Here is a 20,583-nt window from a genome sequence, read left to right as displayed (position 1 = left end):
GCTGACGGCTCAGAGCCTAGAGCCTGGAGCCTGTTTCAGATTCTGTGTCTCCCTCTCTCTGACCCGCCCTCGTTCATGCTCTGTCTCTCTCTGTCTCAAAAATAAATAAACGTTAAAAAAAATTTTTTTTTTATAAACAAATTCACTACAATTACCATCTGGACAAGAGAACAGTTAATATGTGAGACCTTACTTTTTGCACAGGTTTTAAAACCTGACTAGGCAAGAATAAGCTGCTAACTGCCCAACAGCCATTTTCTTAGTTTTAGCAGCTAAACTAACATTTTCCTTAAAGAAAATGTCAAGCTTCCCAAAACAATTTGAGGAGTACTAATATGGGCACCCACTTTTAGTGATCAATATTAAAGTAAAAAGCAAATGAATGTGAATATAAGCCCAAAACAACAGTGGTTAAAATCCACATCCAGTTTCTTGTTGCAGAAATCTCATGCAGAAGCAGCTGCAGGTTCTGATGACATTCTTATGTTCTAGAAGAATTTCACATGAGTCACTGACATAAGATGAAAGGGGAAATATTTACCTTTGTGAGTTGAATTCAATTCACAAGAGCAAAAAGCTCAACTTTTAAAATATTAAGAGATATTTTATAAAAAACCCAAAGTTTTATTTCATTGTTAATGGTCAAAGCACTGTAGAAGTGACCCAGTACCTTATTAGTGTGTGTGTGCCTGGCTCTTCCTAAAGAGGCTCTGCCTAAAGAAGGCAAATGTCCCCAGAACAGTGTTTATAGGTTGGGTCATCCCCCTTTGACCTTCTCTCCCAGTCCCCATCCTCAATACAACCACTAGCACTGGGACTGGTCATCGGGCTCTTAGATGGTTGCTGACTGACCAGATATTCATTCTGTTGAGTCAGATGACTTTTCTGAAAGGATTAGAAACCTGTTAAAAATAGATCACAAGGAGGTAATGGTACCCACAGATGATAGCCGGGGCAATGGTGAAGTAACAACATAGGGAACACATGGGATACATCCACCATCATTTATGAAGTTTGTTGCTGTGGGCACCATTTATAACAGTTCTTACAGGTAGGTCAGAATTCAAAGGATCCTGCAGAGCTGTTAAGCAGGACCTCAGACCTGGATTCATCCAAGCATCTAATGGTGGCTGATCTGATGCAAAGACTTTCGTCTACTGAAAGATTTGAAACTAAGAAAATGCGAATGGGGGAAAAAAAACCCACCAAAGTCTGTTTTCTCCATTAATCTGGCCAACACAAAAAATTAATCTTGGCTTTTAAATGTGTTTATACAATGGGTAAAAACAATATAAAATGTTAAGTAGGTAAATACTAGAAGAAAACTTAAAACCATTTTTAGGGTAGTGACATTACATCTTCAATAGGGCTTTCTGGTTTCATATTAAACTGGAAATAGTTACTGTGACATTTAAAAATTAAGCATCTTGATCTGAAGTTGGTATCTAAAGAAGATATCTTTTAATACCCTTATTACATCCTAAAGAGTTTTTAGCACTTACTGTGCATCAGCCACTTTTCTAAACACTTGACATGCATTTTCTCATTTATTCCCCACAAAATCCTATGAAGTAGATACTATTCCACCCGCATTTTACAGAGGAAAAGGATGAGAACCAGAGAAGCTAAGTACGTGACTGAAGGCCACACAAGGTAAGTAAGTGGTGATCCTAAATCAGGCAGTGGGGCTCAATGCCCCTGATCCTCTTGTCTTCACTGCTTCTCTGGGGAGGACAAGGAAGGTGCATGACACCTCCCAGCAGCTGCCACTCAGTGTTGGGTTTGTCCCTGCCCAGCGGGACTACCAGGAACCCTGAGCCAAACTGCCACATCCTTGGGCAGGCTTTCCTTAAGTCAGCCTCCCTTCATAGCATCCTTCACTGAATCAAAGGCCCAACCCACAAATCTTTATGTTAACAGTTCCAATTGTAAAATGACCGGTTTCTTATCTAGCTAGAAGTTCCCACCATGAGCAAGGAGGAAAGTATACTCATGGGGGCAAGAGCCCTGAATCCCCACTTTTCAAGATGACTTAGAATTGGAACAGGTAAGAAAGAACAACCATAAGACAGTATCTATGGTGTTGCCAGCTGACCCCCTGTAAGAACTTGTAGTTACCTAGTTTTCTGAACAGCTGAAACATTAAGATTGTATAATGATTTTTCATACCATAATTCCCCAATATAAACAAATATCCTTAACTTTTATATTAGCTTAAGTTTGTAGCTAAGTATGTCACTGAAATGCCACCTGTTAGAGGTTACTTCTCAACTCGGTTTATGAAAGGTATCTATGAAGTTATCAAATTAGATATCTAAAAATTAGATCAGGTATAGTTAAACCTGATCATCTGACTACTGATTTCAAGCTAGGACTTAAATCATAGCCCCTCTTTTCTCAGAGGCTGGACTTCAAGTCTTATAACTGATTCTCTCCAAGAAGGCTAGGAGAATTACTCAAATTAGTCCACTTCTGGTGCCTTTTTTTACCGGTTTAAATTTTTTTTTAATATTTATTCTTCAGAGAGAGAGACAGAACATGAGCTGGGGAGGGGCAGAGAGAGGGAGGAACACAGAATCTGAGGCAGGCTCCAGGCTCAGAGCTGTCAGCGCAGCTGTCAGGGTTCGAACTCACGAGCCGCAAGATCATGACCCGAGCTGAAGTCGGACGCTCAACCAACTGAGCCACCCAGACGCCCCTTTTAAATGGTTTTAAAGCAAAGATATAAACATGGATGTATCACGGTGCCTAAGTGCCCATCAGCCACAAATCAGGGTGGAGTGCCTCCTCTGAAGATCCCTATAGACACCAAAATGGTGCCAAGGCAATGAGCACACATGAAATTAAACTCAGTAAAATCCAATCCCTACTTTTTTTTAGCTGGTAGATTGGACAGGTATGATTAACACTGGGCAGTACTAAGCTGAATGTTAGCAGTGCCCCTGCTTTTATACCCTGTTTAACTGGCAGGTGATAAAATTTGATAAGGAATCAGTGACAAGACACAGGAGCAGAGAAGGAGCAGCACCAAATATGTATATCCTAAAATCAGTCTGTCTACTCAAAGAAAAAGAACATGGATCTGAATAGTGGAACAGTCCAAAGCATTTCTACTGTTTGAAGCAGAAGATGGTGTCACCAAGAGCAGGTACCACACCTCAAGAACTAGCAAACAACAAGGACCTCTGATGAAGGTAAGAAAAATCTGAATAGGCCTCAAAGTCTTTCCATTAATAAGCATGACCACCTTATCTTGTTTTCCTAAACCAACAGTTTTCAAACTTGAATCAGAGTCAGAATTCCCTGAAAGACTTGTTATATGTGAACAAGGCCCTATCCCTAGAATCTGATTCAATACCACTGAAATGGGGCTTGAGGTTTTATATTTCTAAGAGGTTACCAGTTGGTGCTAAACACTAGTTCAGAGACCACTGTTTGAGAACCACTGTCTAAAAACACTTTTAATCCATGACTTTGAGGGGGAGATCCCACTGTGTAACCTCCAAAAGCCCTTCAACATAATTCAAGCACTTTATACATGCACATTTAAGTGTTACCAAAACATAGCTTTTGGTCTTGGGAATCTGGCCTAGCGAAACGGACCTGAGTGAGCTTATAAATTAAGGGCTCAAGATTCCCAGAATAACAGGTGCATATGATACATCCACTTATACATTCCAATTAATCATCACTGAGGCTTAGGGGTAGGCCTGAAAGTACCTAATGTGATTCTTAACTTGACTTCCTAATACATTCGTGGAAACACAATGGACACCAACAGAACCCTAGGGAGTAATTATGCATCTGACTTGCTTGACAACATCAAGACCATATATCAAGTTCTCCAAGGAAGACTCAAGACTTGCTATTCAAAGTATGGTCAGTGGACCTGCAGTAAGGGCACCACCTGGGAGGTTAAAAAGCCAAAATTTCAAGCCCACTCCTAACCTAACAGAATTCACACTTTATAAGGGTTCACAGGTAATCCCCAGACAAACCAACATTTAGGAAGCAAGATGGACAATATAGCACAGGAGACTCTGATATGTTACTTTTAAAAGCACTAGGACAGGGGCGCCTGGATGGCTCAGTCAGTTGGGCGTCCGACTTCGGCTCAGGTCACGATCTCGCGGTCCGTGGGTTCGAGCCCCGCGTCGGGCTCTGGGCTGATGGCTCAGAGCCTGGAGCCTGCTTCCGATTCTGTGTCTCCCTCTCTCTCTGCCCCTCCCCCGTTCATGCTCTCTCTCTCTCAAAAATAAATAAAACGTTAAAAAAAAATTAAAAAAAAAATAAAAGCACTAGGACAAATATCTGGACTTCTCCACCTTCATGGAAAAAACTCTCGAATTTTGAACAGACTACTAACATCATCTCATAAAACAAATGAACGTTAAACTAAGAAGGGTCAAAGTTTGAGAAGCCCTCTCATCTAGCCAATATGTTTTTTAGTCTTGTAGTTAACATTCCACATTTACAAGTTCTCACAAACACATCACCTATAAAAATCACTGAGGACAGTTTCCTTCTATTGCTTCTAAACTTTCTAGCCCATGCAGAAACATTACTATATGCTTTATTCCAATAGTTTGATCTCAGTATGTAGGTAAGGAGTAGGATGGCTGAAGTATTATTCCAGTTGTGCAAAAACAGACCACTTACTATAGTTCTCAGAACACAGGATTGTTTCAAGCTTTCTTCAAAGGAGAAAGGCTTAGTTTGCCTCAAGGACTAGATTAAGCAAACTGTGAGAAACACATATGCATGAAACCACTACCCTAACACTGCCTAAACATGATCCTAAAAGTGCCATGAACTAAATCTTCTCAAATGGAATGGACAGTAAGCCAATTTCCAATCAATTTTGGTAGAGAAGACCATTATATCTAAGATTCACTGTCATTAACCTAAAAAATGTTCTTAATCATTTCTTTGAGGCACATTTATCTAAGTATGACAAAATTCTAAGACTATATTATCAAAAGTGGGCAATATTGACCTTCTTTATCTTTACTGTAGACACACACAAGTTCTAGCCTAAGAGAGATCAATAATACCTTCCCTAAAAATGACTTAAGCCTAAATATGGATATACATATAAAGATGGTCTATACATGCCACCCTTTGATCATTATGAAAGTGATTCAAAAGCCTCTCTGCCTGGATTCTACAAGTAGAATACCAATTAAGAACTTTTATTCAAAAAGTACTAGGAAAGTTGAAATCACATAAGCATATAAAATAAGCAGTTCAAATCAGTTTCTCTTCATTTAATAAGCTTTTCTGCATTTGGAATTCAACTATCAACATTTTAGATAATGAATTTAAATTGTGAAACATGGCTTCAGCACTTTCAGGTTTGAGAAAAACTACATTTGGGAAGACCAAATCTGAATGAAAAAATGAAATGCTATCAGATTTTTTTTAATAGTAAAAATGAGTATTACTCTAACAGCAGTTGATACTTTATCAAGTAGTGGCACCAGTACACAAACAAGGCCTGACTTCAAAATATTAATCATTATTCTGGAAAGTCAGGGATAATAACCACATCAGAACCCTTGATTGGGTCCATACTTAGGAAATACAGATATGGGACCAACTAGAACATGACTCTTCCTGTCAACAGTCCCAAGCACATTTTTTGTACTCCAGCCAATACATTTCAGGGAACGAAAAATGAATTCACAGCTCACTGAGTCCTGTCAACCTCTTCAGAAACATTTAGGAGCCAGTAAGATACTGAGCAGTAGCTTCAACAAGTACAGAACCTTGAGTGATTTGCATGCAAAACTGGAATCCTTACTCTACAGCATATAAATCAGTAATATACCAGTTATGGTTGTTATAGAACATTTGAGCCAACATACACTGATCCACAAATTCATATGCCATCTAAGCCAATATTCCCTTCACGTGAAAACTACTCAGAAGCAAATTCTAGTTTAAACCGCGTATTCACACTTCCAGAAAAAAATTCAAAGAAATGCTTTACTAAATTTAGTAATATTTAGTCCATATAGTGAGTCAGAATGAGACTCCCACTTTTGATAATACTAATGAAATATCTACACAATGTTACCAACCTCCCCCACCTATAAAGAAACACTATTTCATTAGTAACAAAGCTTACTTTTGTATAGCGATGGGGGGATTTGGAGGCTGGTTGCTTCTTCAGGTCAAGAAAGGCATCTCCGTTTTCTGTTTCTCCCACACTTCTCCTATCCATGGCTCCTTGGTCTACAATTCTTTGCACCTGGAAGATAAATCAGCAAAACTGTTACAGAGAACACTATGTTTTCAGAAGACTGTTTAAAACACTGAAACTCTTTTATCTCTTAAAATGACTACCTTTTAAAAACAAAGTCTCATTCAACAACTATTCCATAAACCAGAACCCACTTGGAAATAGAACCACTGGTACTTAGCTCTTCTAGTTGTGTTCTAAGCATCAAAGGGGTAAGGAAAGCATAAGTAGAAGGTGCCCAAATCAGGGTACAGCCTTCAAGCAGCTTTAAAACAAAAAGAAACCAAAATTAGTCACTGCCACCCATGAGGACCTTTCAGACAGCAGTGGGGAAGTTTTCCGAGTGGGGGCAGGTAGGAGACTAGTTGGGGCTGGGGATCCGGGAAGTCGGACTGTGGTAAAGTGCCTGTCACTTGCCAATGGACGGCGCCAGCTGCCCCTTGTTATCCAGAGGCCAGGGGCTGGGGCCCGAGCGCCCCCCACCCGGCCGGCGGCACCTGTGGCCATGTCAGGCGCGCCCATAGCAAGGAAGGGGCGAGATCCGGCTTCAGCTCCGAAACTCGGCTTTCCCGGGCCGCGACCCCAACCCCCGGCCCCTCGCGCAGGCCGCGGCCCAGCGGCCTCCTTCGGAGGAAGGGCGGGGACTGTACTCACGGAGGGGAGGCGCGCCGAAGGGAGCGGGGAGATCGAATCCCCCGGCCCGGCCGCTCCAAGCTGGAGCCGGCGCAGGCCCGCCGCCGTCCGCCCCGGCCCGGCGGCTCGGGCCCCGCCAGCCCGCCAGCCCGCTGCCCGCCGGCCGCCCCGCTGGCCTCGCGTCCCTGCCCGCCCCCCGCGCGTGCCCCGGCGCTCGCGCTCACGCACGCGACCCCGGGAGCAGCGCGCCCGCGCCCCTGCCCTTCCTGCGGCCCTTGGCGCGCGGCGCCTCGGCTCCCGCCGCCACCAGGCCCTTACTCTGTGCCTCCGCCGCTCGGCGGCCCTTCGCCTCGACCGCCGCTCCCCTCCCTACTGCCCGCGCCGGTCAGAGGGCTGCTCCGCGCGGCCTTCGCTCTCGCCCCCCCCGCCCCCCCGCCAGCTCGGACTGTCTCTCTTCAGCCGCCGTAACCACAGCCCAGCCCTCCGCCCCTCCTCCCGGGCCCCCTCCCCCTTAATAACTCCCTCCACGCACCCGGGCCCCAGCACCGCCTTCGCCGCCGCGCGCCCGGATGTGAGGTGGCCGCGGCAGTGCCGGGCGGAAAAGAGAAACATCTCGGCGCGCTCCTGGGGCGCCGGCCCTTGCGTGCGTCCGGCGGCGGGGAAGCGGAGGCGCCGAGGAGATGGCGGCGGCGGGGGCCGCAGAAGCCTTTACAGGTGCGCACAGGCGGTCGTCCTGGGCAGCCCTGAGGAGGACTCTGCGTTCCCACGCGCGCTTCGGGGCGGAGCAGAACCGGGCGGGCGGTGCTGGGAGGCCGAGGCCCCAGGCTGGCAGTTCTCCCTGGAAGGCGGTGGCACCAGCGAAGTGGGCTGGGGTCTGCGGCCTGGTGCGACTTGTGAGCGCGTCGACTTCGACGTTCGCACAGTTCGCAACGGCGGGGAAGCCTGGGGCTTCGGCAGTGGCAGTCTGAGGAGAACCTGGGGGCTTTTGAGCTTCCCAGTTGTGGGCCCGAATCTCAAGTTTTTCATTAGTGGGTGTAATGTTGGGCAAAGCCCGAACAACTTTTGAGTTTTCAATCTCCTTTCTAAAACGGCCCCTCTCTATAAATTTATGAGATTGTGCGTTGTTGCATTAACAAACTTGCCGCGCGACTGCTTTCGATTGAGCGAAGGGCGACTGACAGATTCATTGAAAGGGTTTTTTCCCCCATCATAACTCGAACCTTTCCATAGCTTGCACAGGAAGGGGAAGGGCGAGTGTCAAGCGCTTAGCACAGTGGCGAGACTGCAAATGCGAACACAGATGCAAACATAATTTCCCTACTCTGAGACAGAAGAGTAACTGCCGTGCTGGGGAGGAGCGATCAGTAAAGGTATGACGGTGATCACCTGTGATCCTGATCTGCGGTAATATCACGAGCCCCAGTCTCTGTCCCTTGCGACCGCCTGGGGTTGATGTGAAATGATGTGTGGGCGTAGATTGGGATTGGGCATTGAGTGATCACTAAATTCCCTTCCTAGGAGTCTTGCCAACCGAGAAAATTATGAAAACGTTTTTCATCTGGAACACAATAAAGTGTATACTATCTTTGCAGGCAAGAGGCGGAGGGAAACGTTTGCAAATTAGGCCTGAGTTCACATCCCAGCTCTACCATACACTACAGGCTGGGGAGAATTAGGCCATTTATTTATCCTTAGCCTTGGTTTTGTAGTCTGTAAAATTGGAAAGATAACCCACCTACAGGGGCTGTTGTCAAGATTAAAAAGGTTAAGGTGGTTAAAAAGCCTTATGCTGGTTTTGTGTGTGTGTGTGTGTTTTAAGCCTACTGAGAGACACATTGTAAGTAATGAAACATTGTTCGTCTTAATATTTTAGAAATCAAGCTGCTTTTGGAATCCAGGTTCTTCAGAAGACTGAGGAAACGGTCTAATCCCATTGCTATCAGGAGTAGTGAAGAAGGCCTATTCTTTCAAGCTCTTAAATCCTGGCTCTGCCACTTAGTGTGAAACCTAAGCCAGTCATTTCACCTTCCTGGACCTGTTTACTCCTCTGTCAAAAAGGGACAGCAGTACCTATTTTTCAGGCTTATAGTGGGAATTAGAGATAACATTAAAAAAATTGCTCTAGTCAAGTATGGCTGTATAATCAACCATCCCCAAACTCCATTGGCTTAGCTCAATAATTATTTTGTACCCAAGCCTTCAATTTAGGCTAGTACTACTGGGGACAGCTAGAACTAAATGGTCTCTGCTCCATTTAATAGGTGGAAAGCTTGGGGCTAGGATCATTTAGTGGCTCGCTTACTCACATATTTGGTGTTTGATGGTGGCTGTCAGCTGGGACTACTGGAGCAGTTGGATGGAAGTTTACACATGGCTTCTCTCTGTGACCTGAGCTTTTCTTACAACATAGTGCCAGGATTCCGAGGGCAGCCGGTTGCTGAATTGTCTTTTCTGATCTAGCCTTAGAGCCACTCGCTGTTCTGCCACAACAAACTATCTGCTCCTTAGATAGAAGTCACCAAGGGGAGGGGACTTAGACTACTTTTATATGGGAGAAGTGTCAAAGAATTAGTGGGCATATTTTCAAATTACCACAAATACACACAAAATCTGCTCAAGGCAATGTAGCTACCATGATAGAGGCCTGGTGCTAATTTTCTGGGCCCTCTGGTCTAGTTGGGATGCAGTCTTCCACCAGGCTCTTCTTCAGTACCTTGTAGAACCTTGGTCTTAACTCCCTTATCTTTCAGAGACTCAATTTGTCCTTGTGAAAAGAGAAGCAAATTAGTACCTGGGAATAAAGGTAATAAATAAAGGAGGGCATCTATAAATGTCTTTCACCTGTGCCATGCAAAAGCTAGATGCTTGCAAGTCCTTGTTTCATTGTAGCTTTCGAGTATCATTCTCCTTGGTAAGAATGATAGTTTGTAATTCTACAATGCCCCTCTTTGCAGTTAATAATGAATTTTCAAATATCAGTATGAGAAGCCTCTTTGAGAGAATAAGAGAAATTACTCTTGTTCTTTAATACGTATTTGTAAGGTCTTAGTTTAGGTTCAATTGTTGGCTCATAGTTTGGCATAAGGGGACTCAAAAGTTCAGTCTGTTGGGGAAATTAGCAGTCGAAGAGCAGTAGAGAAGCACATGAAAATACTAAAAACCTGGTAATTTTGAGAGCAGCCTCATCTCAGTTGGGATTACACCTCAACTACCCAGCACCTCTCTACGTGGGCTTTTTCTTGTTCATTTTTTCCTGCTCCAAGGGTAATCCCTGGTTCCAAGAAAATAAAATTTCAACAGTTTCACAGGTATGTGGCATCATGTACTCAGGTTAAAGACCATAAAGAAATTAAGGGACTTTTAGAAGACCACACAACAGGGGCACCTGCATGGCTCAGTTGGTTGAGCATCCAACATAGGCTCAGGTCATGACCTCACAGTTCGTGAGTTCGAGCTCTGTGACTGACTCTGTGTTGACAACTCAAAGCCTGGAGTCTGCTTCAGATTCTGTGCCTCCCTCTCTCTCTCTCCCCAACTCACATTCTGTCTCTCTCTCAAAAATAAACATTAAAAAAAAGAAAAAAGACCACACAACAAATTCTTTGCAGAGCCTCTACCCTTTCTGGAACTTTATATCTTTGATTTTATTTACGGGAAGTACTTAAAACAGAAACGGATGAAATCATGCAAGTGCTACCGCACTATTATTCTATACAGTTATGTTCTAATCTTTCCTGGCAGGAGTAATTATATGCATCATAATAACTCAAATGAAAATAACCCTTCCTAAGAGTTGTTGGTAGTAAAGGCACATGACAGGAATAAAGTATCCACAAATCATCTAGAAAGTATAAAGTACTCATAGGACTAATTTTAGTAAATGTTAGTGTTAATTAGGACTTTGAAACTCACTCAATTAGTCATCCCTAAAAGATTGGTTTCACGTGTCCAGCTAAAGTGGAACGTCTTTTAAACAACTTGTTTTTGGCAACAAAAATTAGCACACGTAAAAAGCAGAGCAGAAATGCAAATTACCTGCGTGATTCTAATCCAGTGATATTCAACAAGTTATTTTACCTCATGTTTGTAATATATAATCTTCCAAGCATTTAAGTACAAAATGCTAGCCTTTGCTCTCTCCACCAGAAATCTCATGTGCTTTCAAATGTTTTATAAAGCATAGGAGAAAAGCATACAAAGATGCCCCACCTACTTTCTCTCACCCCTATTTTTAAAAGATCGGAATAGACTCATTAAAAAAAATTTAACGACTGTTTACTAACAATTAGTGATTGCTAATTACAATTTTAAAGGAAGAGTTAAGAGAAGATACCAGCTGGGGATAAATTAAATTCGGGGGCTGCGGAAAGACATCTCTCCCTCCCTCACCCTTCCAGATTGACTACGTCCCTGGTCCACGCGTGCGCGCCCTAGTCCTTAGGAGCTGGCTCGCACTGCCTGGGAACGCACCGTGGAGAACCAAGAGCCAGAGAGGCTCACGCGGTAGCCTGAAGGTGGGGGGGTGGGGGGAGGAGAACCTTCGTCATCGTGGGCCACCAGACGGGAACCTCATACCTAGTGCTTGCCGCACGAGGCGTAGCTCCGAGATCCGCTTCGAAACAGCACCTACCCTTGTCTAAAAGTAGCTGTAGGAAGCTGAGCTGTGAAAGAAGCGAATGGGCCAGGAGGCCGAAAACTCTCCTTGGGGTTGCCCAAACGATGCATTCCTCCCCACACCTTGGGACCAGCTCGGCATTGCAGGTGCCCCTCGACTGCCAGAGGGAGGCGTGTCATCTACCAGACGGAAGCTGCGCGAACTACAGGGTCCCAGATGGGGCGTCTCACACGCTTGGGGCGTCTCACACGCTTGCCGCGTCACCGTGGAGACGGGGGCGGGGCCGGCGCAAGACTCCAGAGCAGAGGCGCGGGAAGCGCCAAGGCAGGCGGTGGCCGCGGGGGGCTAGAGCCGCGCCAGCTACGTCTGCCCACTCCCGCCGGGGCTTCTGGAGGCGCGAGGCCTGAGGGCTCGGCTTGTCCAGGTATGAGGCTGGATCGAATCGTCCCCAGCTTGTGAGTGGCTCGGTCTCCTCGGTTGGGCGGCGAGAGCATGTCCCTCCGAGTTGGGCCCAGTAACCTACTCTCCTCTCTGAGCCTCCGCTTCCTTCCCTAGAAGTAAGTGCAAGTGGTGCTGCCTACCCATTGACTGTGATTCGGGTGTGGAAGAGGTGTGAAGAGAGCGCGTAGGACTCGCGGAATCCGCCTTTTTCGCCCAGCGCGGAGCTCGCGTCCTTCCCGTCCGGGGCTGCTTCCGGTCAGCGACTTGTTGCCCAGGCCCCGGGGCGCCGCATCCTCCCGCGATTCTGGTGCGCTGAAGGCGGGTGCGGGTGCGTGCGTCCCGGTAAGGCTCTTTAGCTTGCGCGGTTCCCTGCTGCGTGGCCGGGCCGGGGACTTCTGTGCACAGACCTCAGGGTCCCCATCTGATCCCCGAAGGGCCCAACAGAGCAAAAACAGTGAAGCCTCTCCAGCAGTGGGAGACCAATGCTTCGTTTTTATTTCATAAGAGGCTAGTCAGCTTTCCTGTCAACCTCTGTGTAGATGCAGTCAATGTTGAACGGATGGTGTTAGGGACCTGAGTACCAGCCCTACAGCTTAGCTAGTTACCTCACTTAGATACTTCGTTGGGAAAATGAAATGGCTACCGCCCGTTCAGGTGGTTGTTAAAAAGGTAATTAATGAAAAATGCTTAGTACTATCTATACTTGGCACAGAGTACCCGCTTCATTAGTGGTGTTTTGTTTTGTTTTGGTTTTGGTCTATTCGTTTTAGATTTAGTGGTACCCGCCTAACTAAGTGCGTTGAAAGTATGAGACTTCTAATGTCAGAGAAGCCTTCCTGGAAGAAGTAGTTGAAACTTATTCTGGGGCTTAAGATATAAATATAGGCCTTTCTTCGCTTTTCTTTCGTAGGATCACTCATTTCTCATTGTTAGCAGCCACAAAATACCGTAGAAACTTCTTTAAGAAGTTAACTTCGTCGGAAGGAAATGCTCTCGCCGCTCAACCGAGGAGGCGGAGCCCTCAGGCCTCGCGCCTCGAGTAGACCCGCCGGCAGTGGGCAAATATACGTGATTTTTAAAAACTAATATTAAAAGTTTGTAATAGAAAATAGCCCTATTCCCCAGTTATAATTTCCATTCTGCTAGCTCTTTCTCTGGCTCTTCTAGAAGTTGGAAGTAAATATCCTTATGGGTGATATTTCCTGATTTTTTAGTTTTACACATAAAGTATTGACTGCTTCTTGTGGAAGATAAGTGCTTAGCTCAGTTTTCCTTCCATCTTATCGCCATTGTGGTTATGTGTTAATTTAATGTTAAATTAATGGTCGGGGCTCCGGGGTGGCTCAGTTGGTTAAGCATCTGACTCTTGGTTTTGGACTCAGGTCTGATCTGTGCTCGCTTCGGCAGCACATATACTAAAATTGGACTCAGGTCTGATCTCATGGTTGGTGAGTTTGAGCCCCCCATCAGGCTCTGCACTGATGGTGAGGAGCCTGCTTGGGATTCTCTTTATCTCCCTCTCTCTCTGCCCCTCCCCCGCTCAGGTGTGCACGCACATGCTCTCTTTCTCTCTCTCTCAATAAATAAATAAACTTAGCAAAAAAATTTTTTTTAAATTAATGATCAATGTTCTATAACATTTCATAGCTAAATCAAGTAGAGTACTGCAACTCTTTCTTCTCCATCCCATTATTTTTTCTGAGAATTAATAATTATCTTCTTTTCTCATTTGCCTGGTATTCCATACACAGATCACTAATTTTTTTTTTTCTGAGTGATTCAGCATTTCTTTTATGCCTATCAGTAATTTTCTGCAAAATTACTCTAAAAACGGTCAATTTCCTCTCTTTCTTGGAGACCCTCCTCTTCTCTAATCTGAACTGGTTGCTCTGTGCCTGCTGTACTCAGTTCTAATCTGGAGACTTCTCTTCACATCTATCCTGGGATTTTCTTCTTTTTGATATTGTATTGAATTCATTCTTGCCTGTATTCCCATTTTTTTCCCCTTAATTTGCTTCCTTGGTTTTTGGGATACCTTTTCCTGTAATAACTGCTACTTCTACTTCCTCCTTCTCTTTTTCTTCCTTAAACAGCTTTATTGTGATGTAAGTCACATATGATACAATTCACTAATTGAAAGTGTTCAGTATTTTTTAAATCTATTGTTATGCAACCATCTCACCATACTCAATTTTAGAACATTTTCACCATCCAAAAAAGAAACCCTTATTTGTTAGTAGTAATTCCCTTTTCCCTTCAATCCTCCCAGCCCTAGACAGCCAGGAATTTACTTTATGACTCATAGATTTATCTGTTCTGGACATTTCATATAAGTGGAATTGTATGATGTTATAGGTCTTTGTAATTGGCTTCTTTCACTTAGCATGTTTTAGCATGCAACCATATTTTAACATGTAACAGTACTGTGTTTCTTTTTATGGTTGCATAATATTTCATGGTATGGTTATACCATATTTTGTTTGCCCATCCATGAGTTGATGGACATTTGGGTTTTCACTTTTTTGGCTATTATTAATGTCGCCGTGAACATTCATGTACAAGTTTTTGTATAGACGTTTGTTTTGAGTTCTTTTGGCTATGTACATAGGAATGGAACTGCTGGATCAAATGGTAACTCTATTTATCTTTTAGAGGAACTGCCAGTTTTCCAAAGTGGCTTGCACCTTTTTATATTATCACCATCAGTGTATGAGGGTTTCACTTTCTCTACATCCTCACCAACACTTATTATCTTTTTGTCTTTTTATTTTGAAGTTTAATCTCTACACCCAACATGGGACTTGAATTCAAGACCCTGAGATCACATTGCTCCCTCCAACTAAGCCAGCCAGGTGCCCTAATCTTTGTCTTTTCGATTACAGCCATCCTAATGGTTATCTTATTTGATTTGCATTTTCCTGATGGCTAATAATGTTGAACATCTGTAATGTGCTTATTGGCCATTTATGTATTTTCTTTGGAGAAATGTCTATTCATATCCCTTGTCCATTTTTAAATTGGGGTTTTTTATGGAGTTGTAGGAATTTTTAAAAATATAAACTAGACGTGTCTCTTAGCAGATTTGCAAATATTTTCTCCCAGTGAGTGGTGTTTTCACTTCCTTGATGTCCTTTGTGTCCTTTGAAACACAACTGTTTTTAATTTTGACAATGTCTAGTTTTCCTGTAACTTCTCAAGAAGCGGGTAGCCTAAGCTTTTTCTCCGTGCATGTGGGAAAAAGTGTTTGATCTACTCTGACATTTAGCCTCTGTGTAGGACCTCTCATCTGAGGATTTATTTCAATTTTGAGGGACTTTCTTCTTATTTCTTTGATCATTTCTTCCTCTTTCACTCTCATCTCTCTCTGGAATACCTGCTAGTTGCATATCTGATCCCCTGGATTGAGCCTCTGATTTTCTAACTTTTTTTTCCTTTTGTCATTCCCCACTCCCTTTCTCTGTCTGGGACCTTTCTTCAATGTTATCAGCCACCTTTTAATGTTTTAGCTCTCCTGTTTCTTGTTCTTCTTTTGTTTTCTTTTAAATAACCCTTATTTTATTCAATGGATTATATTATTCTATAGTATGTACTCTTTATGTTTTTGAGGATATTAACTATAAGAGTTGTCTTTTTGTTGTTGTTGGTTTTTTCTTGTGTTCCCCATATTGTCTTTGTTTCATCCAGAATTTTAAGAAACATTTTGTTATGAAATGTTTCAAGCACTTATAATATGTACCCATCACAGAGAAACCCCCTCCCCCATATACCTTTATCCACGTTTACTACTTTCCCTCCCATTTTAAAAAGTCTTTTCCTTCATGATGGTTGCAAGATGGGGTTTTTCCAACCCTACCTCTTCCACATTTCTCAGTGAGCATTCTGTGTATGGATGAGCCCTCCCTTCTCCCACATGTATCTGTCTCTTCATTTGTTTATTTTCAGCCCTGACTCATGAATAGCCATTTTATTCTATGGGTTTTATTACTGTCCTTAACAATTTTAGTGCTCAAATTTATCCTAACTTATCTGTAATTTTTTTTGTATATTCTGTAAAAGATGAGGTGCTGTTTTAAAAAACAACCAACACTGCTGTCACAGTAAAAACCTTAATGGTAATTCCTTAATAACTTATTAAAATATTTTTTAGTGTAGAAAAAGTTTAGGGGTGCCTGGTTGGCTCAGTCAGTTAAGCTTCTAACTTTGGTTCAGGCTATGATCTTATGGTTAGTGAGTTCGGGCCCTGCATCAGGCTCTCAGCTGTCAGCACAGAGCCTGCTTCAAATCCTCTGTTCCCCTCTGTCTCTGCCCCTCCCCTGCTCACGTGTTCTCTCTCTCTCTCAAAAAAAAAAAAAAAAAAAAAAAAAAAAAAAAAAAAAAAAAAAAAAAAGTTTACATGTCCCTGATTGTTCCATGTTTTTTTAAGTTTATTTTTCTTTTTTCTTTTTTCTTTTTTAAAGTAGGCTTCTTGCCCAGTGTGGAGCCCAAAGTGGGGCTTGAACTCAAAACCCTGAGTTCAAGACCTGAGCCGAATTAAGAGTTGGATGCTTAACCAGTGGACCCACTCAGGTGCCCCCAAAGTTGATTTATTTATTTTTAGTAATCTCTACACCCAGCGTTGGGCTTTGACTCACAACCCCAGGATCAAGGGTCACACACTCTTCCAACTGAGCCAGCCAGGCATCCCTGTTTCATGTTTTTTTGTCTGACAGTTGGTTTGTAGTTAGATTGTTAAAATCAAGGTCGAAAATCAAGATCCAAAGTCAAAGTCCATATGTTGCATTTGGTTGCTATGCATCTTAAGTGTCTTTTTTTTTTTTTTTTTTTTAATTTTTAAAGTAATCTCTACACCCAATGTGGGGCTTGAACTCACAATCCAAGATTGAGTCACATGTTCCCCTGACTGAGCCAGCAAGGCACCCCTTTAGTGTCTTTTAATGTATAAGTTTCCCTCTCTTTCCTTTACTGTTCACTTATTGAAGGAACTGGTTGTTAGTCTTGTGGTTTCCTACATCATTGATTTTGCAGAGTGCAGAATCATTTTTATTTGTTCCCTCCATTTTTTATAAGTTGGTACTTCATTGTAGATGAGGCTTGTTGATATTTAGATTCAAGTTCTTGGCAGGAATACGTCATAGGTTGTGGCACTTCCTCAGATTCCTGTTTTTGGAATTGGAGGTCACATCTTATTGGAGGTCACATCTACATGTCTTGTGATTCTTGATTGTCCATTCGTACTTAAGTGTCAGCAACTGAGAAATGATTTGGAAGCTCCTAGTGTCTGAGCAGGACTTGTAGGTTTGTGAGCTTTTCTCTAAGGGCAAGCCTACGTTTTCACTGAGGGAAGTAGGCACGGGTATAAGAATCTTCAGGGCTGTTCATTCTTAGCATCTTCTGCAAAAATTCTTCCCATCTCCCATCTCTCCTGAATCCTTCCCATCTTCACATCTCCTCCCTGATTGGGAGGTACCAGTCTAGCTGCCAGAATTCTGGAAGCAGAGTGTGGAGAAGGAGTTGGATACCCTGCCTGGCAGGGGTTGGGAGGAGACCAGGGCCCCCAAATGCTCACCATATAGACTTTCATTCAGTCCTCTCATTTGTGGCCTATAGCTATGATTGTGGGAGCCATTCCTTATTCCTTCTAGTTCTCAGCTCTTCTGGGATTCTATGGGCCTGCTGTCTTTTGTATCCCACACTGTAGATATTCACTTCTCAAAATGTTAGGCCAGTTAATTTTCCTCCATTTTCTTGCAAAGATTTGTGGAAATCTTTTCTATGGTCTCTTCTATCTCTTGGACCTTAGGGTTTATACCCTTTTATCCTTTACTATCATCTTAGGATGTCAATATATGGGTTTAACTGGGAGTCCACACCTACTAATCTCATTTTTCTTGGATTATCTTTTGTATTTGGTTATTATGTGTATTCCAACTCAGGAGCAAGTTCATATTCATACATACCCTTACTGAGATCTGTCTGGGTCTTTCCAGTATTTATATATCTCATCTGTCAAGTTCCAGACATTGCTTTAGATATTGGAGATATAGTGGTAAGAAGGTCAGATATGTTTCTGTTTTCCTGTTTTCATGGGATTTATATTCTAGTAGGGAAAGCAGATAGTCACAAGTGGTTGAAATGTTGGCACAGAGTATATAACAAAAGGGAATCTTTGACCGCAGATAACATTCCATGGAATCATTATAACAAGACATATACCCAAGGCAATGACCCATTTATTATAACAGTATTTAGCCAAAAATCCCTATTTGATTATCCTTTAATTTACAGAAATAGTCGCTAATGGTGACCTTTGTTACTTGGAATGTGATACTAGAAAGAGTAGGAGGACAAATGTTTGATGTCAGTAAGGACTATTTTTTGTACAGATTAACTCTCTTCTCTAGCTAATTCCTTTTCTGATTGTCATTGAAATATATGACCTTGATTATAAGGGTGATTTTATTCTTTTAGAATGAATGTCTTTTTACGAATGCCTCACAATTACTCGACATAGGACAAGTCCGCCCTATTAGCTTTCCTCCACCATGTACTTAAATCTTACTCCTTTGTCTTACTACTTGAATTAGTTTCCAAAGGCTGCTGTGACAAAATGGTATACACTGGGTGGCTTAAAAACAACAGAAATGTATTGTCTCATAGTTCTGGAAGCCAGAAATCTGAAATCAAGATGTCAACAGGGCCATCCTCTTTCTGAAGGCTCTGGAAGAGGGTCTGTTCCATGTGCTTTTCTTAGCCCTTGATGTTCCTTGCCAGCAGCCCTTGGTGTTCCTTGGCTTATGGACACATCATTCCAGTCTCTGCTTTCATCATCACATGCTGTTCTCCCTGTGTGTCTGTATTCACATGGCATTCTCCTTTTGTGTGTATCTGTCCCTGTTTCTCATCTTTGTTTATAAGGATGCCAATCATATTGGATTAAGGGCCCACCTTATTCCAGTGTGATCTCATCTGAATTACATCTGCAAAGATTCTATTTCCAAATCAGGTCACATTCATAGGTACTAGGGGTTGGGACTCTAGCATATCTTTGGGGAGGACGCAATCCAACCCACAACATGGCTATTCTTTGCATCAAGAAATGAATAAGGGGTGCCTGGGTGGCTCAGTCGGTTGAGCGGCTAACTTAGACTCAGGTCATGATCTCATGGTTTGTGAGTTCAAGCCCCATGTCGGGCTCTGTGCTGACAGCTCAGAGCCTGGAGCCTGCTTCACATTCTGCCTCCGTCTTTTTCCCTCTGCCCCTCCTCTGCTCGCTCTCTCTCTCTCTCCTATAAATAAACATTAAAGAAAAAAAGAAATAAATAAAAACATGTTATTTAGTTTGTAATGAATATAACTAGTAGAAATTATCACCCACTGAAAATGGGGACTGTATATAGTAATTTACTATTGACCAAAAACTGCCTGGAGATTCTTTTTTTTTTTTTAATTTATTTAAATTTATTTTTTATTTTAACTTGTTTTATTTTTTATTATTTTTTAAAATTTACATCCAAATTAGTTAGCATATAGTGCAACAATGATTTCAGGAGTAGATTCCTTAGTGCCCCTCACCCATTTAGCCCATCCGCCATCCCACAACCCCCCCATAACCCTCAGTTTGTTTTCCGTATTTATGAGTTTCTTATGTTTTGTCCCCCTCCCTGTTTTTATATTATTTTTGTTTCCCTTCCCTTATGTTCATCTGTTGTGTCTCTTAAAGTCCTCATATGAGTGAAGTCATATGATTTTTGTCTTTCTCTGACTAATTTCACTTAGCATAATACCCTCCAGTTCCATCCACCTAGTTGCAAATGGCAAGATTTCATTCTTTTTGATTGCTGAGTGATACTCCATTGTATATATATACCACATTTTCTTTATCCATTCATCCATCAGTGGACATTTGGGCTCTTTCCATACTTTGGCTATTGTTGATAGTGCTGCTATAAACATGGGGGTGCATGTGTCCCTTCAAAACAGCACCCCTGTATCCCTTGGATAAATACCTGATAGTGCAATTGCTGGGTCATAAGGTAGTTCTATTTTTAGTTTTTTGAGGAACCTCCATACTGTTTTCCACAGTGGCTGCACCAGCTTGCATTCCCAGCCTGGAGATTCTTAAAAAAATTTTTTTAATGTTTATTTATTTTTGAGAGAGAGAAACAGAGTGTGAATAGGGGAGGGGCAGCGAGAGAGGGAGACACAGAATCTGAAGCAGGCTCCAGGCTCTAAGCTGTCATTACAGAGCCTGACATAGGGCTCAAACTCATGAACCATGAGATCATGACCTGAGCCGAAGTCGGACACTTAACAAACTGAGCCACCTAGGCGCCCTTCCGGCTTGGAGATTCTTACATGTAACAACCAAAAGAATTAGTCTAGGCAAAAAATAAGAAATCTTGTCTTCTGCTGGTGTTCTTATGAAGGGAAGTTGGAGGTCTTGTAATATCACCTGGACAGGAAGAATGAGCCAGTTATAGCCTTTTTTTTTTTTTTTTTAATGTTTGTTTATTTAGAGAGAGCAAGCATGAATTGGGGAGGGGCAGAGAGGGAGGGTGAGAGAATCCCAAGCAGGCTCTGTACTGACAGCATGAAGCTTGACCCTGGGCTTGATCTCAGGAGCCATGAGATTATGACCTGAGCCAAAATT

At 42.8% G+C, this 20,583-nt stretch overlaps 2 protein-coding genes and 1 long non-coding RNA gene across 27 annotated transcripts in view; 2 read left to right on the top strand and 1 right to left on the bottom strand.

The window, feature by feature from the left end:
• Positions 1-7,290, bottom strand: part of EIF4ENIF1 (eukaryotic translation initiation factor 4E nuclear import factor 1) — a 44,703-nt gene extending 37,413 nt beyond the window's left edge. For 4 of the 9 annotated variants that reach the window (XM_042909866.1, XM_042909872.1, XM_042909873.1 and 1 more), the window contains exons 1-2: positions 6,899-7,008; positions 6,131-6,253 (exon numbers count right to left, since the gene is read on the bottom strand). In XM_042909866.1, the coding sequence (XP_042765800.1) occupies positions 6,131-6,226 (96 nt within the window). In that variant the 5' untranslated portion in view covers positions 6,227-6,253; positions 6,899-7,008. Of the gene's footprint in view, positions 1-6,130; positions 6,254-6,348; positions 6,367-6,399; positions 6,502-6,661; positions 6,681-6,741; positions 6,863-6,898; positions 7,009-7,195 lie in introns of those variants that run through there. The other 5 variants (XM_042909867.1, XM_042909868.1, XM_042909871.1 and 2 more) reach the window with 5 other exon arrangements.
• Positions 7,291-7,421: 131 nt separating this feature from the next.
• Positions 7,422-10,286, top strand: LOC122203251. Of its 2 annotated transcripts, none has more exons than XR_006195104.1 (3): positions 7,422-7,591; positions 8,108-8,247; positions 8,751-10,286. It is a non-coding gene; the product is annotated as an uncharacterized LOC122203251 (long non-coding RNA). The 2 variants fall into 2 exon arrangements; XR_006195105.1 differs by having other exon boundaries at positions 8,396-10,286.
• A 1,509-nt stretch (positions 10,287-11,795) lies between these two features.
• The window catches only part of SFI1 (SFI1 centrin binding protein), a 104,858-nt gene continuing 96,070 nt past the window's right edge, over positions 11,796-20,583 (top strand). For 14 of the 16 annotated variants that reach the window (XM_042909506.1, XM_042909501.1, XM_042909496.1 and 11 more), the window contains exon 1: positions 11,796-11,916. The gene's annotated coding sequence lies outside the window, so the exon portion shown is untranslated. The other 2 variants (XM_042909492.1, XM_042909493.1) reach the window with 2 other exon arrangements.

This window comes from Panthera leo, chromosome D3 (genome assembly GCF_018350215.1).
Source record: "Panthera leo isolate Ple1 chromosome D3, P.leo_Ple1_pat1.1, whole genome shotgun sequence".
NCBI lineage: Eukaryota > Metazoa > Chordata > Mammalia > Carnivora > Felidae > Panthera > Panthera leo.
Note: the sequence above shows the minus strand (reverse complement) of the source record. Positions and strands in the feature narration are given on the sequence as shown.